This window comes from Paroedura picta, chromosome 15, assembly GCF_049243985.1.
Source record: "Paroedura picta isolate Pp20150507F chromosome 15, Ppicta_v3.0, whole genome shotgun sequence".
Lineage (NCBI taxonomy): Eukaryota > Metazoa > Chordata > Lepidosauria > Squamata > Gekkonidae > Paroedura > Paroedura picta.
The window spans coordinates 9,767,172-9,791,586 of NC_135383.1; the positions used below are offsets into that span (position 1 = coordinate 9,767,172).

The 24,415-nt window shown below is 47.0% G+C and overlaps 2 protein-coding genes across 7 annotated transcripts in view; one reads left to right on the forward strand and one right to left on the reverse strand.

Moving 5' to 3' along the window:
- Nucleotides 1–24,415, forward strand: part of LOC143824701 (uncharacterized) — a 36,395-nt gene that overhangs the window by 159 nt on the left and 11,821 nt on the right. The window contains exons 1-5 of one of the 6 annotated variants that reach the window (XM_077312203.1): nt 9,676–9,827; nt 16,911–17,030; nt 21,673–21,735; nt 23,393–23,522; nt 23,953–24,043. In XM_077312203.1, coding sequence (XP_077168318.1) covers nt 16,982–17,030; nt 21,673–21,735; nt 23,393–23,522; nt 23,953–24,043 — 333 coding nt within the window. In that variant the 5' untranslated portion in view covers nt 9,676–9,827; nt 16,911–16,981. Of the gene's footprint in view, nt 1–9,675; nt 9,828–9,876; nt 10,105–10,148; nt 10,280–16,910; nt 17,031–21,672; nt 21,743–23,392; nt 23,523–23,952; nt 24,044–24,415 lie in introns of those variants that run through there. The other 5 variants (XM_077312207.1, XM_077312206.1, XM_077312201.1 and 2 more) reach the window with 5 other exon arrangements.
- Nucleotides 4–3,682, reverse strand: UTS2 (urotensin 2). The gene is made up of 4 exons (XM_077312209.1): nt 3,477–3,682; nt 1,432–1,551; nt 928–971; nt 4–297 (listed from the first exon to the last, which is right to left on the reverse strand). The coding sequence occupies exons 1-4, from the start codon at nt 3,577–3,579 to the stop codon at nt 193–195; spliced, it is 372 nt and encodes a 123-aa protein (XP_077168324.1). The 5' UTR covers nt 3,580–3,682; the 3' UTR covers nt 4–192.

Consider the following 24,415-nt stretch of genomic DNA (forward strand, 5'->3'; position numbering starts at 1 on the left):
GTCTTTGCAAAACAGGATTTATTAGTCTCCCAAACACCATGGAACCAGGGGGATTTGACGGAGGTGCCAACACAATATTTATTGTCATTTTGTGTACAGAATTCAACAGTCATCCTCGACAACATTTTTATAAATTAAAGAGCTAGGCAGGCAGGCGGTTTGCTAAAGGTAGGGTCGTACACTCCCAGTGGGTTACACGCAGTACTTCCAGAAGCATTCAGAGAGACTGCCCCGTTTCCTGTCTTTGCCCAGTAAGCGGTTCAACAAAGCATTCCTGGGGAGGTTTTCGAGAAGAACCTAAACAAGTAGACGAGGCAGGTTCAGACATGGAATGAAAAGTGGATGATGGGAGTCTGGTTGGGAGAGGGATGCAAGATATTGTCAGAGATTCCAACAATATTTTTGGTGAACATACTTTTGATATAATAGAAAGGGGAAAATATAGATTGCTCAGAGGTTTAATGGGTCTGGCTGAATGACATCTCCACATGGCTCAGCTGAGAATGTGCCAGATTCTTAGATGGTCTGAAGTTTGAATTTCTGTTCTAGAGAGGGTCTCTAGAGTTTGAGGCCACCCCACTTTGGGATGGGATGACAGTCCAGTAACGGGGAATGTGCTGTACATGCAATGGGTCCTATTCTCAGTACAGAGGCCCACCCTACCAGGTGATTTTAATTTGCCTGCTCTGCCCTCCTCAGCTTTTGCTTCTGAACTGTTATGCAGCTACAAAAACTAAAGGCAATTCAACGTTTACAGCACAGGGAGTTAGTTTGCCTTTTTTGGTTCAACTTGTCACTCCCTGAATAGCTCTCACCTTCAGTCTCCCCTCCCCACCCTTGACCTTTCACCTTCCCATATCTGTTTAGTCCTAAACTAGGACGCAAAGAAGGATTCGTTTTCCATTTGCTGATCTGTGGGTTTCTTACCTCTTTGTTGCTTTCCCTTGGGGTGAAGCTGTTGGAACTTAGACCTGGAATGAAAACAGAGGTACGTTGGAAATGCTGTTAAGTCAGCTTCCCAACCTTTTTTCAGTCTGCAGGCACCTTCGGAATGCTGAGATAGGGTGGTGGGGCATGACCACAAACTGACTCACAGGAGGTGAGCCAACCACAAAATGTCAGTGAACGAGGGCTGCACTTAACTCTGATAGGTCTTTAGCCTTTCAGGCAGAAGGTCAGTTTGCTAAGAATAGTGAGTTGATGTTCCAAAGATGTCTGCAATATTCAGTGGGGAGATTTGACAAAAAATGCACATTTGATCTTTGCTTGCTTGCAAGAACTGTCAGCACAAACCCCTAAAACTTGCAAGCAAAGATACCATGGCTGTGTGTGCATATGTATACTCAGACTCAGAAAACCTTGATTGGCACACAAGCATATGTATATGCATGCACACATGTGGAATAAGCCAAGGGCAGAAGGTGTGCTCACCAGATTTGCTGGGCTGACTGTCCACCTGTGCTCCAAGTAACCGTGGCAGAGTCTGTCGAAGGGCGCCCTGATTCCTCCCATTCAATGCCTTGAGATTTAACCCTGCATCTTCATTGGCTGCTGTAGGGGGTAAATTATACAAAAATTATACAAAAGGCGTATACACAGCCTGGAGAGAACCTGTCTCAGTGACAGGTGCCTAATGGGAGGTGTCCAGCAAATTACAGTATAGCTGTTTAAGTGATGAAAGACTCTCACTGAAAACAGATATTACCTGGATTCCATTTTGACAGAAGTCCTACAGAATAAAGAAACAAGGAAAACTACAAAAAAATAGGACACTTTTCTTCCTTTTATGAATATATTATATTGCCAGTGGATAGGTCTGTTTCTCTGTTTGGTTTAACTTGCAGAAGTGGCCACAGACTCACAAAGAACAATACAGATCTGCACTGTTCCAAATCTAACCCTAACCCCTAAGCCTTCCCCCGTTAGTATAATCAGCCACCCCAAGCATTATAATTCTATTTAAACATTTTCTTATGTGGAGCAGGGAGGGCACACAGGTTCACATACATTATCTTAGTATTTCTTAAGACTTGCTTTGGTGAATTCAAGGTCCATCAAGCATGGGATTCTGTTTCTAGGAAATGACACTTCATAACATGCATTAGTAAATAGTATTTGGCCTTCTGTCTGTCCATCTAGTATATTTTTATCCTTTCAGTCCTCCAAGGTCAAGACAGCCTACGAGTTCCTCCCTACTTCTGGGTTAATCTCACAACAACCCTGTGAGGTAAATAAGACTTGAGTGTGTGACTTCCTCAAGATTATCTAGAGGGGCTTCATTAGTAGCGTGAGGATTTGAAACCAAATGTCTTGGATTCAACTCTGACAATCTAACAGCCACACCACACTGGGTCTCCATATCTAATATTGCGTGTCTGACGCTTAAAAAAACCAGATTCCAACACTCTTAAAACATTCAGATGTTGAAAAATCATCTCATTTTCTAATGTGCAGATTTGAGATTTCACTCCAGAATTCCTTCTGCCAAGATTTGTAGTTCAATCGTCAACTGGGTGCACCTGTTTGCTTCAGATCTGCAAAGAGGTCAGCTCACTTTTGGCTTGTGAATCAAGCACTAACAAAAGAGGGGTTTTGATGTTAAAGATGTACTCCTTCCAAAGGTGCGCTATATCCCAGGTCCAGTTAATAGCACAAGTCATTTTGATGCCTGAGATACAGGATCACCTGTTTCCCTCTTCCCTACTGGTGACAAAAAATTAAGGGCTGCCCTTCAGGTGCACGCCAACTCAGCTGGCAGAAGCCGATCTGGCAGTTGCAGAGCTCTTGTCCCACCCTCCCTGCCTCCTTCATTTAATTTCCCTTCGTTTGCTGAGATCAGCTTGGAACTTCGTTCCAAACTATTCCTTGCTCTTAAAATTCTCTCCGATTAAAGAAAGGCAAGCAGACGCCACCCCGGGAAGCTGAGGAGTGAAATGTCCTCGCCTCAGCCCGGCCCAGAGGTGAATTTATTTCCTTCTATAATGATTAGGCTATGAAGGCTGGCACCAGGAACCTTTTTATGAATGGACGTCCTTTGAAATATTACTCATCTCGCACTCTGCCGACTGCAGTGCTCCTGAAGCATTTAAACTACTGGCTGCTTACACTCTGTGCCAAGTTCCAGCTATAGAGGCTGGTTCCCACATGCACGTTTATCCCTTGAGGGTTCACTTGCACGTGTGTATGGGCCATCACAGACTGAGCCCTGCAGACTTGACTGCTGCTACTTCCAAACACAGGACTTTCCAATGGGAAGTCAGTTCACACGTCCTTTAAATAATGTTAGATTATTATTTAAATAATCTTTAAATAATCTGAACCGCTACAGATAAGCATAACCCTGTTTTCCGTCACCGAACTCTGAAATGCGCTCGGCTTTCAGCAAGCAGCAAAACCGGGGAACTCCCAGAAGCGATTTCTCCAATGCAAAATAACTTTCCCTTTGCCTGAAGACAGGAGACCAAAGGAGATCTTACCTGAGATCCAGTAGGCAGTCTCCCGGGATCGGGCCACAGGGAGAGCCCAGAGAGGTCCAGACAGGCTGACCAGAAAGAAGCAGCTCCATCCCAGCTTCTCCATTGCGTTTAATTCAGGCAGCCACTTGGGACCTCCTGAGCGCTAAATCCCCACCCAGTTGCTCTGCCTCTTCCCACTGCTTCCCCCCAGTCGCATGTGTGTATATATAATATACCCACCCGTGACCTCATAGCGCCCATCGTCTCCGCCCCGCAAGGATTCTCCAATGAATTTATTGCCCGAAGACACTCAACAGAAATCCATTTTTTGCATTGATGTCATCTTCCAGAGTTCATGGACCATAAATTTACTGTCTCGTTGCCTGGTGGACAGAACGAATGTGATATCAAATGGGTGGCGGGGAGGGGGGGGGCGGAGAGAGAGGCTGAGAAGTTTATAAATTGGGCATAAAATAAAAGAGAGCACCTTCCAGTGATAAATCACAGGCTGGCAAACAGGCTGGACGTCATTTGAAATGGACTGAGGATTGAAATGGCTGATTTATTAATCGCAGCAGGCCTGACGCAAGGCATCCAACAGGGAACACGCTCCCCGCCTCGCCCACCCTTGCCGAAGTGGGATGGATGAGGTGCCCCGCTGTGTTTGGGGCACCTGTGCCAAAGGAGGGGGGGGGTATTTTGTTTTTAATCTTTTTCCCCCTTCCTAAAGCCTAATTGAGAAGGGGCTTCTCCCTTCCCCACCATGTCTGTTTTCCCCACGATTCCCCAGAAATTGCAAGTGGTCCAGAATGCAGCTGCTAGGGTCCTCACGCAGTCATCTTGGAGGGCCCATATCCAGCTGGTGCTGAGGCAGCTGCACTAATTATAGGTGGGTTCCAGATCAGGTTTAAGGTTTTGGTTCTTTAAGGCCATCTGCAGCCTGGGCCCTGCATATCTGAGGGTCCACTGGTCTCTTTATGCCCCCCGCAGGGTTCTTTGCTCTGTTGGTGGTCCCTGGCCCCTCGGAGGCATGTCTGGCCTCAACCAGGGACAGGGCCTTTTCAGTCCTGGCCCCAACCTGGTGGAATGAGCTACCGGAAAAGCCAGGCATTTGGTTGAGGTTGGACTAAGAAGATCAGGTCCCTCCGTATATAGGCCCTATTTGCTGGTCAGATTGGCAACACCTCTCTAATGCTTCCGTCAGCTCTGCAACCCAAGGTCCTTTAACTGGAGGAGCTGGGGACTGAGCCAAGGACCTTCCACATGAAGGTAATGCACCACTGACATTAATGCAGACAATGTGACAGAGATGACCAGTCCAGACTGGTAGGGCAGAACTCTCCCTACTTGTGGTGGGCATTCTTGTCCCTCTGACCTGTGCTTTGAAAATTTGCAGAATGTTCAACCAGAGAATGCATATTTAATAGGTTTAATTACTGCAAGGATTCATTAATTGGTCCATTGGTGGAAGATAATTTTAGTCACGGCGACTGCATGTTGAAGGCACAGCTGTTTACATTTGCAGGTCCTCCCCCACCCCACCCCTACTATGTTATTCTAACAGAGCGGAAAGTATATTTAAAAGGCATTTTTTCTGCCCACGGATGTATTATTTAAATTTGTAAGGCATCTTTTATTCCGGGATGTCCTACACTGAGATGCTGGTAATGGGCAAAGTTTCTCTCATGTTATTTCTTCCTTTGTTTTAGCAAAAGGGGTGGGGGGTCTGCTCCGGACTCCTGCACCAAAACCAACTCCCCTCTCTAAGCTACTTTTATCCTGGGAAGTGAAAAGCCCCCCCCCCCCCAATTTGCTTGCCTTTCCTCCCTTTCCCCTACGCACTGCACGGCATCTGCTCTTACCTCTCCCTTTCTACAATGCAGAACACACCTGGCTCTCCGTCCCTTCTTTCTCTCCGTCTCTGACTCACGCACATCATTTCATTCACTTGCTGCACAAAGTAATCATGACAAGCTCTTTCTTCGCAATCATGACAAGCCCTTTCTTCTCCTTCAAGAAAGGATCAATGACAACTGGCCATCATTTGTTCAGGGCTGCTTCCAGGGACAGCTAACTAAAGGAGCCATTTTTCCAAGTAGCTGCTGTAGTGTCTCAATGGCAGGTATCTGCAAGGTGGGGGGGGGGGGAACCTACTGTGACTTCTTGCCTTTCTTAGGTACCTTGGTAGGCCATGGGCTGTTCTCTGCTCTCAGCGTGCAACAGTTGTCCATGAACAGAAGCTTTGTGAAGCCAAGGCTTCGTGAAGCCAGTAGTGGTTAGGAGCGCGGACTTGTAATCTGGCAAGCCAGGTTTGATTCCCTGCTCCCCCACATGCAGCCAGCTGAGTGACCCTGGGCTCGCCACAGCACTGATAAAGCTGTTCTGACCGAGCAGGGATATCAGGGCTCTCTCAGCCTTACCCACCTCACAGGGTGTCTGTTGTGGGGAGAGGAAAGGGAAGGTGAATGTAAGCTGCTCTGAGACTCCTTTGGGTAGAGAAAAGTGGTATATAAGAATCAACTCTTCTTCTTCTTGATGGTCCTGGAAGTGTTTCCCGAATAGGTGGGAGTTAATTAATTTTTCACATATTTTAAAAAATTTGTTGAACATGTATCGGGTGATATGACCACATATAGTCATGTCAGCCTGCTCTCCCCCCCCCCTCCTAAAATGGCCAATGATGGGCCTGCAGGGGGTGGGGAAGGGGAGGGTCCCTGAGCATGCATGCTTCCCAAGTATATTCTGCACGGTCATACCACTTCTGGGGTTTCTCAAAGCCTGAAGAATGTTTCAGGGGTTTCTCAACAGTAAAAAAGTTTAGGAAAGCTGCTCTAATAGGAGAGTTTAAGAAACAGCTCCATCTACCACTGGGGGAGGGAAAAAACAGCAGTTGGAGGTTAAACTTCTCCAGTGATACAAGAAGGGGAGATAGGTTGAGGGCTGGGCAGGTTAACGGTGTTGCTCATACATCCAGCTTATAAGGTAATCACCTTGTACAGAGAGAGCCTAGTCTATTCCAGGACACCAGAACCATCTCTGTTTAACTGTTCTGCACTCAACAGCCCTATAAACAGCCTTACGATACTTCTGAAGTTGCTCCAGTCTCAGTTTTGCATGGACTCTGGTTTTCTCATGCAACAATGGAACTCAAGGCTAACGTTGGGGCTGCCAAAATAAAAGCCTGTAGTATCTACTCTGGCATGGACCCTTGCTGGGATGGCACAGGCCCTACAGGGTTCCCTCTGGCTTGAAGCCAATCCATCTGGTGCCAGAGAGTTCAATGATCACAGTCTCCCCCCCCCCCCCACACACACACACACACATTCAACACTAAGGAAAGCAAATCTGGCATGACAAAAAACTGGCTTTGCTACACACAACAGCTCTACCCTCCCTCTGGGGAATCATCTGAACCATTCTAGCAGATCTGCTGGGAAGAACTTTTCAGAGCTGCATGCATGGGTGCCGTTACAGCCCTCGGACACACATCCAATAAAACGGAATCGTGAACTGCTGACCGAAAAGGATGCCAGAACTCCCATCCTCCTGAGAGGGGAGTTGCTTGTTTTGTGAAAAGGAAAAGTGGGAGTTACATGTAAGCTCCCCCAGTATGGCAAATGGCAGTTCTCTGGGCCTTTTGCAAGGGTGGTGAACCTGTGGTCCTCCAGATGTCCATGGACTACAATTCCCATGAGCTCCTGCCATGTGCATTTGCTGGCAGGGGCTCATGGGAATAGTAGTCCATGACCATCTGGAGGACCACAGGTTGACTACCCCTGGAATACATCAAATGGCCCTGCAAATGCCTGGAAATTAAGTCCCCAGCAGGGAGCTCCTACCGTACATTGGACAGAATCACCTGGCCACCAAGTGACTTATTCGTGGCATTGATACGTTCAGCCTAACATGGTCGTCTCCAAGTGGCAGAGGTTCTAGATGAGAGATTGTTTCCAGCCCTGAAAAGAAGAGGACTTTAGTGCATTGCTATAGCTCTTCCAGTCTGAACTTGCCTATGGCTTACAGTCATCATTCCTGGGTCTTTGAACCCCCAGCAGATCCAGGCCATCATAAGCCAGCTGCTGGTGTAACTGTGATGTGGGCTGGGACCACACTTCCTGGACCCACAAGCTTTCTCAAGGTCCCGGATTTGTTCGCTCATTGGGGCAAAGATCCCTGAGCTGTGGCAAGCCTATACTCAAATTTACGAAGCACAGGAGAGAGCCCAGTTCTGGCCCAGACAGGGATATTTCCAGGAAGCAAAAATGTTCTGTGAATGAAAGAAAGCTTTGTCCCTTACAAACGCAAACAGCCAGGGACAATTAATGACTCACAAGTGTTAGCAGACACCAGCTGACTTTGGGCTGGTATGCCGCTGATGTTTTATGTATCTTGTCATAAACCTCCTGCTAAAGAAACTGCCAGCACCAACCCACCATGTTCAAGCACTTGTGAATGCTGAGGGCCTTCTGTGCCAAACAAAATCCCCCCCCCCCAACAATGCTTTCCAAAGGATACATGAAAGGACAGTGATGAGTTGGTGCATACAGCAACCATGCAAGCTGTTCACAATGTACTTAACTGTCTCAACACCAATATTAAGAAGTGTGTGTGGGGGGGAATTCCTAAAGGTCACGTTGCAAATGGTTGTGCTAATTTCTGGCGATCCTATGAATCAATGATGACCTTCAAAATGTCCTAAAGTTAACAGCCTTGCTTGTTTCCTGCAAACAGAGGTATTATAATAGGTTCTGGCTTTTCCTAGTCCAAGCACCAAATCTCTGCTGTCTTACTGGTCTCTTAAGGAGCTACTGGACTCAAATGTTTGTTGGAACTAGGATCGAAATTGCTCAAGGGGCAGAAATAGAGGAAGGAGAACAAGGCTTTTATTCCTGTAGATGGCGCTGGGGATTGTGCGGAGCTTTACTAGTTAAAACAACAACAAAAAGTAATATTCTTCAAAGTGGGGTGCTCTGCCCATGCTCTAAGGATCTCTGTCCTTAACAAAAGCAGCCGGTGGATGTCTGGCTAGTACCTATGAAAAACGTACAAAGTAGTGGACAAATACTGCAGTTACTTCTTCAAGTTGCATGTTAAGCACATTTTTTTAAAGGTGCAACAGAGATGTGATGAATGATTCAGAATGCTTTAAGAATACTGTTTCATTGGATATTAGACATAACTGGGGTATTAGGCTGTGCTGTTTGTGTGTGTATGTGTGTGTGTGTGTGTTTAAGGTATGGCTTAATCTAAGGCTACTGCCCCAAAATGTAAGGACTATTTTCCTTGTGCAATTACAAAAACCTGCAATAATCCAGATTCAGATTCCAGGTACTTGTGTAAATCCAAGCTAAAAATCCAAAACCAAATCACAGTCTTAAAAAATTACCCCCAAGGGTTGCAATATTATATTTAAAATCAATAGTAATAATAGTATTGTGGTTGTTGTTGTTGTTAGGTGCGAAGTCATGTCAGATCCATCGCGACCCCATGGACAATGATCCTCCAGGCCTTCCTGTATTGTGATATTCTATTCAAATCAACTGAAATGGTACAAAAATGTGCAAGTTCTCCATCAGAATGCTTAAAAGAATCCAAACTCGGAGTTAGACATTGGATTGCCCATTTCTGATACCCACAGGGCAGCTTTTGTCTTCAGGTCCTTCTTCTCCAAAGGCCGAGACCATCCATTCAGGCTGCACCCCAAGGCTACAAGATGTCTGAAAGGGGACGATGACCTCAAGCAGTTCCAGCCTCACCTGGCTACCTCCCAGCCTGAACCACCTCCACCCTCCGGTTTAGCAGGGGCCTAATGAAACTGGCCCACCTTACAGGGCTGTAATAAGCATCCATCTAGCCTCCCAGCCTGAGCCACCTCCCTGCTCCCGTTTAGCAGGGCCCTAATGAAACAGGCCAACCTTACAGGGCTGTAATAAGCCTTGGGCCAGCCTCCTAGCCTGAGCCCCCTCCCATTTAGCAAGGGCCTAACGAAACCGGCCCACCTTACAGGGCTATGATAAGCATCCATCTAGCCTCCCAGACAGAGCCCCCTCCCCTCCTCTCCCCTCCCCTCCTCCGTTTCGCAGGGGCCCAATGAAACCAGCCAACCTTACAGGGCTGTAATACAGCATCCATCTAGCCTCCCTTGACCCCCCTCCCGTTTCGCAGGCGTCTAACGAAACCGGCCCACCTTACAGGGCTGTACGAAGCCTCCCTGCGCAGGTGCCTGGCTGGGGCGAGCATCCTGCGGAGCGGCCTCCCTCGTGCCTGCGCGGGCTCGTCGGGAGGGGCGTCCTTGTCCGCCCTCGCCGGGCTCCCTCCCCCTGGCAGGCATGGCTGGCGGCCCTGGGCTCCGCGGAGGGCTCTCCGGCTGAGGTGAGGCGGCGAGGGGCGCGGGCCTTCCGCGGACGGAGGGAGAGAGAGGGGCGTGGGAGAGTGGGTGGGGGCGCCGCTGCGGCAGGGCGCTCGTCCCCGCCACAGGCCTCCGGGCGGCGCGGCCTCTCCCCCGCCGGCCGCGCTCTCGCCATGGGGAGGCGGCGGCGGGGCGAAGCAGCAGCAGGAGCAGCAGCAGGAGCGGCGGCTGCCTCCGGGCGGGGTCGCGGCTGAGGCGAGGCGGCCGCAGGCAGGCAGGCAGGCCCAGCGCGGGGCCCAGGTAAGCAGGCGGAGGGAGACGGGGCGGCGGCGGCCCCGCAGGTGAAGCGCCCCCGGAGCCTCCGCGGCCGCTTCTTCCATTCATGAGGCCGTGAAGGCGGGGGGACCTCGCGCGCCTCCCTCCCTCCCTCCCTGCCTGCCTGCCTGCCTGGCCCTCTTCACAACTGCCCTGTGGGGTAGGCGCGGGGAGGGCCTCGCTTTCAACCTCAGCACGTTTGGGTTGCGGGGTGGGGTTTTTTTTTGGAGGGGGGGGGATGCCTTGGGCGGGGGTGTCGCCAGCAGGCGCCATAGCCCCTCTTCATCCCCCCCACCCCGCCCCAGTGTCTTGTCTGGGGTCGTCCTTGAAGAGGTTAGCGTGGAGGGGGAGGCAGGGCTGCTGCTTTTTTTGGGGGGGGGGAAGAGGCTGGGTGGTTCAGTGGAAGCGAGTCTGCCTTGCCTTGCCTTGCCTTGCAGGAGGTCTCAGGTTTAATGCTCAGCATCTGCACTGAGGAAGGACCAGGTCGCCAGCTTTTGTGGGTCTCACCCTGTGCTATGCGGACAGGTGGAGGGCAGGGAGGCTGTGGTTGCTTGCAACATTGGCCACACGCTGGGCCATGCGCAGAGCATCATGTCCTCGAAACAAGAGCAGGGGTGGCTTGCTTTCGGTGCCCTTTTCCCGGCAAGCGGGGCTGTGTGCATGGGCGAGATGTGGCAAGATAATAATAATAATAATAATAATAATAATAATAATAATAATAATAATAATAGCCCCAGTGTTTTTGGGGTGAGTGTTTGGTTGGAGTCGCTCCATATTAATTGAGCCGGCGCAGGATGCTAAGGTGGCATGTGAGAAGGAAAAGCTGAAGGCAGGTGGGAATGGGTGCCCACAGGTGGCTCGGCCAGCAGGCCAAAATGTGGCAGCCAGGCCCAGCTCACCACTCCAAGCACAGTTCTCGGGTTCTGAAAGGTACCACTGGGTTCCTCGGAACAATTAATTGCCCCCCAGTGGTGCCTTTCAAGGGCCTTTTCTGTCCTTGGGGCTTCGTTGGTATGATTGCGAGTTCATAGAATCACAGAGTTGGAAGGGGCCATACAGGCCATCTAGTCCAACCCCCTGCTCAACACAGGATCAGCCCAAAGCATCCTAAAGCATCCAAGAAAAGTGTGTATCCAACCTTGGGAGGGCTTCTTCAATCATGTTCCCATCACAACAGCCTGTCTTGTGCAGTCTGTGTGCAGAATGGGGAAAACGAAGATTCCTTATATTTAATAAGGCCTTGAGATACTTTATTTCAGAACATGAAGCATCCCAGCTCACTGGAGGCTGGATTGGCATTTTCGGGGAGTGGCTCTGCTCCTTTGTATGTGAAAGCAGCCTGATACACAGAAATGGAGCAAGAGGAATTCCCATGCTGCCCCTTTCCCCCAAGACATGGAAAACAGCATCCTCAAGATAGGGGCTCCATGTGCACGCACATACCAACTGAGCACACTCTGCAGCTGTATATGCCCTTACTTGGTAAAAGTAAAGACATATACAGTTGCTATTTCCAGAAGGCATCTTCTCGGATTCCTTTGGGAAACTATAAATTTGGCTGGAGACTGATCAGTTGGGAGGAGGCCTATTTAAGCTCATATCGTTAGATGGCACAGGGTTTATGTTTATGAGGGGGTGGTTGGGGGCAATGTTTCTATCCCTCTTTTCTCTTAATCCACAGAACTCAAAGCAGGTTAGTCTTAAATTTAAAAAAAAACAGTCTGACAAGAAATGCAAGGAAGACGAAGGAAACCACAACCTCTGCCGCTGAAAGCACATTTATTCAGCTTCTTGCACAAGTGGCAGAGGACTAGAATTAAAATTGGGAGGAAAGAGGTGTTTTAGGATTTGCCTTGTTGGCCAAATAGTTTCTGGAGACTCCCTTAGATTATATCAGCTTTCAAGCCATCTGTTTATTTAATGTGGGATAATATTTGGTGTTTCATTCCAGCTTCTTTCTGTGGTGCCTCTTTACTATGGCTTTTTATAGTTGAGGATAGGCCAAGTGTGGAATTTTTTGTCAAGGCCAAGAAGAGGTGGCAGAGCTAAAGTTCTAGGAATAGCTGAGAAAGCAGAGTCTGGATGAACAAGACCCAAGGGCTTTTTGAACCTTGTTGATTTTGTTAACAAAAATATTCATCTTTTCATAAAATACCTCTCCTTACCAAAAAATTACCAACATGGTGTCAGTTGAGTTTTGTTGTTGTTGTTGCTGCAGGTAACTTTAACTGTTGTTCTTATATTTGTTCAGTTGTTCTTATATTTACTACTACTGTCTTATCTTTGTTAAATGCCTAGAATATTTCTCAACTTTTTAACCATTGAAACATTCTTCAGGCTTCAAGAGACCCCAGAAGTGGCACGATCATTCAGAATATGGTTGGGAAGCAGAGCTGTGGACACGCCCACCTGGAGCCCCTCCCCTTTGCAGATCCACCATTGGCCATTTTGGGAGGGCAGGGCAGTTTGACATGACCATATATATGGTCATATCACTCGATAAAGGTTTAACAAATTTAAAATATATATTAAAATTAATTAATTCCCACCCATTTGGGAAACCCTTCCAGGGCCAACAAAAGACTCCAGGGTTTCAGAAAAGCCTGGTTGAAAAAGCCTGGTATAGAAGAAGCTGAAGAGGAATCAGCAAAGCTTCTGCTTGGAGAATTTCTCAGAATTGCCAAACTCTGAACACTAGTTGTTATGGGAGGGATAACAGCAGGAGAAGCCTTTCTTGCCCTGTTCATGGGTGTTCCTAGGAGATTAACCTTTCTTACTTCACTCAGGAACCAACAAGATGTCCCTGAAAGGCATATAAGGAAGGCAATGGAGGTCAAAGTCTTCCTTTGCCCCCTCCCTTCAGAAACTGGAATTCACAGGTTTACTATTGAATTATTGGGAGAGATTGAAAATTAAACTAAGTTTGAGTCCACTGGGAACCTCTAAAACCAACAAATCTGGGTATAAGATTTTGTGTGCATGCACACGTAGACATTGAAACTGAAATCACCAACCATTATATATCGGTAGAGGGTGGAGAGGGTATTGCTGGAAGGCCTAATTAAAGTCATGATGCATAAGCTACTAAGCAATAAATATAGCTTAGACTGGATGAAGGCAATTTGTAAGACCTGTGAATAGCTGCGAGTTAGCATACGGCATAATAAAAGAATTTACAAATAGACGCAAGAACTCAATTACATTAGCATGTGTAGTGAGATAAGAAACCAGTATCTCTATTTAACCCTGGGGGGTTCCATTATCCTGAGTTCTGTAACTCCCGAACTCCTGTTCTAGTCTGTTTCTGAAATTCCTTTGCTACTTTGAGGTCCCCTACTGAATGTCCTAGAAGGCTGTTCTCCTACAGGTTTCTCAGTTTTGTGATTCTTGATGTCAGATTTGTGTCCATGTATTCTTTGTCAAAGGTAGGGGTTTGACCTGTTTGTTGAAAATTAAACTGCAAGCTTCATAAATGCTACTGTCTTTTTAAAATGAAAAACTTTCTCTTTGAGAAACGATCAAAAATATTTTTCTGTGCCAGGTGGGGAGATAAGGCACAATCCGATGTCAGTGAAGAATTGCTGGAGGAGGGAGGATAGTAGGGAAATTCCAGACTCCATAATTTTCCCTTAGTCTGCAGTCTGGCACTGCGTTTCCCCTCCCAAGTAGGTGCGCCTGGCCCCTGGCATTAGTCTTTTCCTGTCTGCTCTCCTTTATCTCTGCTACCTTATTTATTTATCTGTGCATGCCCGATTAATTAGCGTCTGAGGAAGTGCTTTTCCTCTAATGCTGATTAACTGCTCTTCCAAGATACTTTCAGCTTAAAACTGATCAGAGCCCTTGAAAGCTTATAGCGCTCTCTGTGTATCTGGAGGCCAATGGGACTTGATGGTGCCATTCTAAGCAGTTACATTTTTCTAAGCCCATTGGCCCCAGTGGCCTTAAGAAGGGCACATCTCTGCTTAGGATTGAACTGTAAGGCATCGTAATAGGACAGCTTTGCTGCTCCTGGAGTGTTCTGGTCTCTGCAGGGCAGAGCACAGAGTCAAGACCTTATTCCTTGCAACCTGCTTTTCAGGGAGAATAGTAGAACACTGACTGCATTGAGAAGGTCCCTAGTTCAACTGACATCTCCCTGAAAAACCCTTTCTGCCCATCAGAGTAGACTGTGCTAGATGGGCCGAAGAGACAATTCAGTATAAGTCAATGTTATAGGATAATTTTGGTTAGGGGGAACACATGCTAAATCCCAATTCAAGATATTATAACGACTAATTTCCCCTCCTTCTGCCATTAAGAAGAAGAAGAGTTGGGGTTTACATGCCGCATTTCTCTACCCAAAAGAGTCTCAAAGCCTTCCCTTTCCTCTCCCCACAACAGATACCCTGTGAGGTAGGTGAGGCTGAGAGAGCCCTGATGTTACTTCTCTGTGAGGACAGCACTATCAGGGTTGTGACAAGCTCAAGGTCACCCAACTGGCTGCATGTGGAGGAATGGGGAACCAAACCCAGCTTGCCAGATTAGAAGCCGCCACTCTGAACCACTACACCAAGATGGCTTAAATGAGCAATATGTTTTTCAGAGAGCAATGGGCTTACTCTTCATCAGACCTTTTTTAAAAAAAAGAATCTACCAATTAGTGTTCTTTCCAGCGTTCTAGAACGTGCAACCAACCCCTGTCTTGCTTACGGACAGCCCTAATTTCTCTGTGCTGCTAATAGATATGTAACTTTCAGTTTAGCTTGTTAGATGCAGCAAGAGGAACTGCAGCCAGATATTGTACTGTCTCCCTAAATGTGGAACAGGAAGGAAATTCCTCTGTGTTTTTCCACAAGGCAGGAGAAATGCAGGAGACTCTTCCAGAGCTGGACAAATGGGCTGATTCAGTATAAAGGCAGTTTCATGCATCTCCTTGCTTTGCAAGCAACTCTCAAGCTCAGAGGCAGCACGGAAGGATTATATGTTCTACCATATCAGATACTAGGAGATCCAGAAAAGCCATAAGAACTCACTCTCTCCGATCAGTTGGCCAGCGGAGGGTCCAAGGTGGTTTCCATACGCAGATAAACAGTGAGGGCTCATTGTGGAATGAATTGACTGAGAAACAAAACTTGCATTGCAGTGGATTTAGAATGATGTAACGTTGCTAAAAATGGCACCGTTGTCCACAGGTATTCATATTCTGTTAGCCAATTTATGACAGCCCCATAGGATTTTCAGTGCAAGAGATGTTCAGGTGTGGGTTGCTATTATATTATTATTATAGGGTTTTCAGGGGCTGTGACTGTGCTTTTTTATTCCTTTGAGCCTTTATTTCTGGCCTTTCCTACCAGTTTGGGTCACTCTAACCTCTCCTCGTTCCATTGGGTTGTTTTTATACTGTATTGTCAGCTGTTCTGACGGTTGGTTGGTTTGCGTGAAGGGCTTGTTTGTTTTGCTTTTCTTGTGAGGCAGTTTTTGGGCAGCTTTATTCTGGAGAGGCAGCAAAGAAGCGAACCTAAATAAATAAACCCAGCTCTGGTCCTTCCAGGCCCTTTTAACTGGGTCAGTGTAGAAACAGAATATCTGTAAGCAAACAGACCTCAAGAAACCCGATTATCACATTTATATACCACCATCATTCCACCCACCCTTATGCCAAGGAGATCAGGTCCTCATATATATCCTCAAAGCAACTCATATGGGGTACACTAAGATTATAGTTACTGGCTTTAAAGTGATTCTGTGAGCACCATGTCCAATTTTATCAGATCCCCTCTCAGTCACCTCCTCTCCAGGCTAAACAGACCAAGCTCCCTCAACCTTTCCTCATATGACTTGGTCTCCAAACCCCTCACCATCTTTGTTGCCCTCCTCTGGACATGCTCCAGTTTCTCTACATCTTTCTTCAGTTGTGGTGCCCAAAACTGAACACAGTTCACAGGTCTCCCATCCAAATCCTAGTCAGGGCTGATCCTGCTTAACCTTTGAGCTCTGACAAGATCCAGGTGAGATCTTGCCCATCTCACCTAGGTCTCCGTAATCAAAGTCCCACAGCCTGTCCACAGGAATCCATGAACATCTGGGATCTTCTGGTAAAGGTGCAAGGCTTATGTGGTTGTGTCTGACTGTTTTCATATTGAAACACTGCTTTGGCCATTAAGTTTTTTAAAAACATTGCTTTGCTTTTATATATAGGCTTTAGTGGGGGTTGAGCCAAAGAGCCACTTATCTTGGCTTTCTTGCTCTCTTGCTCTCAAAGGAGATTTGGACTTGTATTTCTTGAAAAACAGCTCCCCTCCTCCACTTCGTGTCACTTAAAACTGAAGGGAGTTTCATAGGTGGTTTTTGCAATGACTGAAGTGGAGGGGATGTCTGCTAATCAAAGGAAAAAGCAGAAAAATTCCACTGGGCACACCCAGCAGTTTGGGTGCACCTAAACAAGCTCTTTTGATCTCATTTGAATTTGTCAGACTGCCTCACCTGCATGGGGAGATGGACAGAAGTGTGTTTGACTGATAAATTCCTCTTCTCTTCAGTTTTATTTCATAGTTAATGTGTGGCCCCACTCTGTTCTGTAGCAATGAGGAGAGCATTTTCGTGTTGCTCTCTGTCCTCCATCCTCTCCTCTTGCCGAGAACTAAAACAGAGCCTTTAAGCGAAGCTTACGTTTCCAGAAAGTTTCTCTGCAGTTTCCAGAAAGTTTGTGATCTGGGCTTGTGCAACGTTTAGCCTGTTGCCTCTGGCGTTTTTGAAAACCACTCAGGTTGTCATCATAGAGCCTTACTGACTCACTGTGCCTCACTTTGCAGGTTGTCTTCCCCCTCTCAGAAGTGCCTGAAAGCTACTCGGCACAGAGGCAGCAAAGCACCCGGCTCAGAAGATGACTGGAGTTCAAATCGACAGCTCCCGACTGCCCCCAGTTCAAGAAGGTAAGTGTTCAAAGTGTCTGGCTTCGAAATGCTTGTAGACCTAGCCTGAATTGGTAAAATAGAGCTCTAATGCAACTTTAGTGGGAATGATAGGAACATATTTACTGGTATTGAACCGAAAGCAGACCAGTGTTCCATCTAGCCATGGTTTTACACAGTGGCCAAGGAGATGTCCTCAGAATGCATATCTGCAGAACACACAGGCCAAAACTCCAGCTCTGGCATTCAGGTTAGTCTCTGAGTACAGAGACTGCATGTTATTAGTAATGGATGGGCCCTATCTCCACGAATATCTTTTCTCTAAAACAGAAGACCTCAGATTTTTATTGAAACCACTTTATAAATTCACTGGGTGCTATTGTACCATAGTCTAGATGAAATTCCTCCAACCTAAGAAACCTCTCCAACTTAAGTAACTGTTGCGTTGGAGGAAGTAAGAAGGGTTGGTTTTTATACCCCACTTTTCACTACTCAAAGGAGTCTCAATGTGGCCTTCCCTTCCTCTCCCCATAACAGACATTCTGGGAGGTAGGTGGGGCTGAGAGAGCTCTAAGAGAACTCTTCTTTGAGAACAGATCTAACAGGACTGCAACTAGCCTAAGGACACCCAGCATGTAGAGGAGCTGGGAGTCAAACCAAGTTCTCCAGATTAGAGGCCACTGCTCTTAACCACTACACCACGCTGGCTGCAGAGACTGAGGACAGCATAAAACGTTACTTAGTGGAGTGGTTGGATGATCCACTAGCAGAATAATTCCACACTACTTTCACCCTCTCTGATATTAATCTTGGGAATCTCACACCCTTTAATGTTCAACTCATTTAGGTAGCTATGTTGGTCTAAAGCAGCAGAACAAAGTTTAAGCCCAGTGGCACCTTTAAGAGCAACAAAGTTTTCTTAAAGGTACCACTGGACTTTATCCTTTAACACTGAACAAGTTGATTTTTTTTGTACTGTTTAATTTTTACAAATATCCAAGCAGAAGATTTGCACACTCTCTCTCCGTTCTCCCTTTCACTGATTCTTCCTTCTGTTGGCTTCACTGGTCTCTCCCCTTTCCCTGCTTTTCTCTCTCCCACCTTCTGGCGCACTTTTTTCAGTCCTCTGAGTTTTCAGCTTTTCTTTCTATTCCCATCCACTTTCTCTCCTTCCTACTCTTGTATTTATTCCTCTTCCCTCACTCCTCAAATTGGCTGACACTGACTATACTATAGAAACCTTTGTAATATTGTTTGGGTGGCCCAGCAACCTCCAAAGGGCCACAGAAATCTTGCAACATTGTCTTATGAAATCTCAGTCAGCATTTTTTAAAACTTCAATGTTTGGGGGTTTACATCCCCTCTCCCATGTTTTGCTTACTGAAGATTCAGGTTGTTCTACAAACTGGACATTTCTCGGGTTTGCTAAAACACATCCCCTATCTATATGGGGCCCCATTGTGTGGGTTTTTTGATCTTCAGTGTGTGATAGCATTACTGAGCAAGAGGCGGTATTTCCCGGCGGTTTTACATGCTGATTTTCCCGGTCCCACTAAGTTTCTGAAATGCTCACTACGTCTGTGTTCTCATTTGACACCAAACAATCGAACTCCCCCATTTCAGCCTGGAGATTGTTTGTACATACACACCTGTCCTCTGTTTCTTTCTTCAAACGCTGTCAGCACGCCTATCTCTCCATGGTTCTTTGATGTCCTTAAACGGCTCTCATTTTCTGACACACTCTCACTATCAAGTTCCAGTCCGCCCACATACAGATTATCCTGGGCCCTTACTTCTAACGGCCGGTTTTGTTTTGCTTGTTTTAGTGGCGAGTTGCCTCAAGCCAGTGTCTGGCTAGGCAGCGTATTAATTTTCCAGATAAATAAGTAGAGGTGAGTCATCCTGAGCCAGGTGGTCTCTGGCTCCTGTTGATATTCCCCCAGGAGTTAGTTTAAAAGTTGCTCAGTGTCCTTTTCTTTAATACCAAGTGCCAGTAGGCTGGTTTAGTCTTCCATCAGGTGGAACCTGTTTCTTTTGTACAGGATTTGCGAGCCCCAAAAGGTTGCCGATATCTAACAAATCTAAACCTGTCTTCACGGTACTGCCATGTCATCTACTCAGAGATACCACAGAACTCTAGCTGGAATTGAGCTGTGACTGCCCGCTGGCTGACCTTCACTGCAGACCAGAGGGGGCCAGCCTAAGCTCCTAAGAGTGGTCCCTGGGCGATTGCGGTATATTTTGCAGCACAAACAGCTCTCCTGGCTCTGTTCTGACATTGGCACTACGTACCAGGAAGGGCTTCAGAGGCCAGCCCGTGGCTACAGCTGCAGGAATCTGTACTAAATCCAAAAGAGGTGTCATAAAGTTTGAGCTTGAAAATATTTTTCTTTTCCTTTCAAGTGAAACAATGGGCCAATGTCTTACAACATCTTGATTAAAGTTTGGCTGAGCAGTATAAGGAGCCTGATGAAATTGCTCGGGGTTTCACTGACCCGTGTGCCCTGCCCCTCCTCCCCACCCCCTACCCAGTCCCTTCCAGTTGGCCATTGCTAGACTAGCCCATGTCAAAGCCAAAGTGGTGAGCATTGGGCCTGCAGTAATCTGCAGTAGTGTGAGGAACTAGCGTCTCTCGTGCCTCATCTTCTGTCAACAGTGGGATAAGCCGCTGTGTGTGCAGAGAGAACTTTCAACACAAAATCAAGCTGCAGACTCCAGCCAGCTGTGAAGCCGTGGAATTCCGCCATGGGGAGGGGGTGTTGGCAGTGTTGCAGGTAGCACTGCATTGTTTTGGCAGATGTTCTGCAAGGAGGTGCCTGTTGATTTCAACAGGCAAGCTGCATTCTTATCAAGGGTGTTCACAGAGGCGGAGCAGAGTTGACGAAGACCCTGTAACCAGACTGTGGGGTTCCCCCTCTCCTCTCTCTCTTCGTCTAGTGCCTTCTTTTCCCCAGGAACTCAAGGTGACCTGCTCCCACCCAGCAACCTTGAGAGCTTCATAGCTGTGTGGGGATTTGGACCCGGAATGTAGTTCCACATTCTGACCACCACACTTGCATTTCTGCAGTGCACTGTTGGTTCCACGTGGCCACTAGTGCATAATACGAGTTGTGGATTAGAATGTCTTTTGTTTGAATCTTGCCTCCACCATGAAATCACTAGGTCACCTCTCTAAGCCTCAGTCCACTACCCTCTGTGCCACAGGGGGGGTATTAATGCCTAACCAGCTTGTGGAATTTTTGTAAGCAATACTGAGAGAGTCTTTGTGAAGCCCTTTCAACATTCCAAAAGCACTATAAAAATGTTTAGTAATATATAATACGTGCTTTTGTTATCCTTCCTCCCGTCTCCATTTCGGCTTTCATTAATGCCTTCCACTCTTATAGTCACAGAAGAACAAAGGCCTCTTTTTACTCACCCAATAAAAGAATAAAGACAGATGTATATAACATTTTTAAAACAGTGGAAACGGTTTGAGAGCACTCTTGCAACATTTAGTGCGTTGGTCTTTGAGAGATCTCTGAAACTCTGGTTTTGAACCTTCCCAGTGCAATAAATTTTGAATCGGAATGGGAATGTTCAAGTGAAGGGTGAACAAATAGAATAGTATCTCTCCCCCCCCCCCTTCCTGCTTTTCTTTTGTAAAAAGATTCTGTCCCCTTCCAGGTCTGCTGCAGGTGGGAAATGCAGTTGCTCTTTGACGAGTCAGTTTTTAAAAAATCTCGGAAGCTAAACAAGGCCAACCTTGGTCACTGTTTTCATGAGAGGGGACCAAGGAAGTCCAAGGTAATGGCAAGCCACCTCTGAACATCTCTTGCCATAAGTTGGCTGCAACTTGAGAACAACATTTAAAAAAAAAAAAAAACATTCCTGAGTCCAGAATTCCTGGCATCTGGAAAGCATCCTGGGAAATACTAAGAATGCTTCTTCCACTGTCTTTGAATTGTGGCCGTTGCTCTGGTTTGAATCATAGAATCATAGAGTTGGAAGGGGCCATACAGGCCATCTAGTCCAACCCCCTGCTCAACGCAGGATCAGCCCAAAGCATCCAAGAAAAGTGTGTATCCAGCCTTTGCTTGAAGCCTGCCAGTGCAAGGTGTTTCTTACAGAGAGGCAATGCTAGCCTTCATGTGCCTTTTGAGCAGGGGTGGGGCATTTTTCTCTCCCTCTGTGTTGCCTTTCACCCTCTACCCCAGTTCTTTCCCTACTAACCGAGCAGAAAGATGGGGAGGAAATCTTTGCACCTGGCATGTGGGCGGGAGTACCTGCTGCTGGTGAACAGGTGGATGGATTCCTCTAGATCAGGCCTTCCCAACCAGGATTTTGTGAACCCCCGGGGTTTCTTCAAGGCCCTGGAAAGGTTTCTCAAATGGGTGGGAACGAATTGATATTTGGATATTTTAAAAATTTTGTTAAACATCAATCAGGTGATTTGACCATGGCTGGGCATGTACACAGCTCTGCTTCCCAACCACATTCTGCACGATCGCACCACTTCTGAGGTTTCTCGAAACCTGAGGACTGTTTCTGTGGTTTCTCAAGGGTAAAAAAGTTGAGAAAGGCTGCTCTAGATCTTTCAGTGGCAACTCATGCTGATAAGACGGATGCCAAGAAAACTAAGCTCTGTCTTGATGAATTCCTTCTTTGTTCTTTTTCCGTGCAGTTTGCCGAGATTTTGCCGTTCTGGAAGATGGTGCTTTGGCCTACTGTCTGCAAGAACAAGAGAGTAAGAGGTGGAACTTGGGGCGATGGGCCAGGCTTATTTATTTCTTTATTTGATATATATTAACTGCCCGTCTTCCTTACAGAGCTCAAGGTGACTTCCAGTATTAAGAAAATGCATACACTAGATTCCATTAAAACCATAAAGGCTGAATTTAAAATCATAATGCAGTCCTAAATAAAATTGTCGTCAGCTGCGTCAAAGATCAAAAATGAGAGGGCCAGGTGCACCTCCATGGGGAGATTGTTCCATAATTGTGGGACTGTAGGGCTTTGGCTTTTCTGATTGTTTTCCTCCCTGATGGGAACAATGAGCAATTCCATAGCATCGTACGCTAGAAGACAAATCTGAAGAGGCCAAGAAGTGGGCCAAGAGCAACCAACTGATTAACAAAACTTCCAAACAGTGCATTCTGTCCTGCTGAATCAGTGAGGCAAACTTTGGAAGTACTTTTTGTTGCCAGAGTATGGGAAGCCTCTAGCACTGTCCCTTTTTCTTTTATTTTGTGTGTGTGTGTGGGAAAATATTATAATATTTGGTTAATTAAATGGAGTCTAGAGCTTCGCTGTCTCAGAACCCTGAGATTTTAATGAATCGATTGACGCAAATCTTGTCAGAAGACGTAGCCTTTTTCAGGGACGTTCTCAAGGTTGCTCGTTCAGGTGGCTTTTCTTGGCAGCTGTTCGTGGGGAATTGTCCCTTCCCCAGCCCAGAGGTGTTGTCTTCTTCATCCCATAATGGTTTTGGCTGCCACCACGAATGCTAATGAAGCACTCCATGACGTCAAGACTTCCACGCAGCTGTGATGAAGGTGATCAATGCACTGATCCTTCCACCCCCAAGCTGCCAGGGACTGTGATGGATGGCGGTTTAGATCAGGCTGCTGTGTATGGCGGGAGCACATGGCCAAGCGGACCCTTGTGGCTTTCTTCCAGGAACGGAGATGGTGCAGCAAAGTCCCTTCATCTTGTGCTGTGTCTCACCAGCCACTGTAGAGGGGAAACCAACATGAATGGCTGCCCAAAAACCGGATAACATTTGTTTGCAAAAGATGACAAAAGGCATGGGTGATCACACTTTATATGTCTTAGGAACCGAAGTACAGTGTCTGACAATTGCCTCAGTCGGGTTCCACTCCCAAGGCTGTTCTTACATGGTGACATTCTCTGGGTAACTCATGCCGCTGTTGCACCTGCAGAGTCACTTACCGCGGTGACGGGTGCCCACAAAGCAAATCTTCCCGTCTTATCACCTCAAGCTGTTTCCTCCGCCATGAGAGGCCTGTTTTGATAAACTGGAATGTCTATATAGCTATGGTGTTGAAACAATATGTATATTGAGCTATTGCCACAGTCTTCTACTTCCCAGATTTTCATTTTTTTTAAACAATGTGTCAGACCCTTTTTGTTGCATAGTAATAAGGGGGAATGTGCTCCAGGGTAAAATCTAAGAAAAATGAAAACCCAGAAAGAGCTTATGCTTCAGTAGGTTTGATGTGCAACAAGACTGATCCTTTATATTTGCCAGAACAGGCGCTTGTGCAGTCTACCTCAAAAACACAGGAAGCACCCAGTTGACAATTGATGGGCACGGTTCGGACAAGGAAGGGACACCCAAGACATCTGCTGAGAGTTGTCCGTCTCTTGCCATCTTTCCACAGTTGAGCAGCATTACAACTCCAACATCCAGAAGAACCAGCTGGTTCAGAAGGACATCCAGATCGCAAAGAGGCTGCAGGGCATGGAGGAGGAAGAGAGGAAGCTCCAGAACTCTGAGCATCAGAAGCAAATGTAGGGTTTGCCACGTTACGATCACCCTTTCTTGGGGGCATGTTCTGGATGCGCTTCCCTTTTGGAAGCAGTAGGAGTGATTTGTGGCCACGTTCCTGGGAATGTGGTGTGGGGTGCTGAGTCAGATGTGGATCTAGAGCGCACATTTGGGGCTGCTTTGAATGCAAGTGAGGAGCACGTGGGGGGCAGTGTATAGGTTGAGGGCCTGAGTGTTTGTGCAGCAGAACTCTAGAGGCGACTGATTGCTTCTGGGAGATGCTTTGTGTAGTGGGCTTGCACACTGTTCAGAATTAACACCAAATGAGAGGTGCATTTCTGATCATCCAGAACTCCCAAGCGGTACATCTAGCATTCTATTAATTTTGTACTCAGCCAGGCTAGGAGGGACCCTTCTGATTGTTTCTTTCCCTCTCCGTCTTGCTGTGTGCAGCGAAGAGAGCGACTCTGAAATTGCCCGTGCCATCCAGGAGGATATTCAGCGGAAAGCGGAGGAGAGCCGCCAGCGGGAGGAGAGAGATCAGGTACTAGGGCATGTGGAGCCAAATGGGGTTTTGAGATCAGTCGGAACAGGCCGCGGCAGGCCGTTTTTGCCAGCCAAGTTATGTCAAGATTGCTGTAATAACACCCTGCAGCAAATTAAATGGTTGCTTAGAAGTTCCAGGTTGGAATTACAAGAGGTTGGGTTTTCTGTTTGTTTGGGTTTTTTGCACTGAGTGCGGCGTTCGGCGGAAGACACGGAATAGCAGGTATTTTGCTGCAGCTTGGGACCATTTGGGGAAGGGGAGGCAGAGAGGGGGGTCAACCCTTGTGGGCTGTGTGGGCTTAATTTGCCAGCTCAAATCCCGGTGACCGGACTGCTTTAATAGCTCCCGGGTAGTCAGGTGTTATGCCAG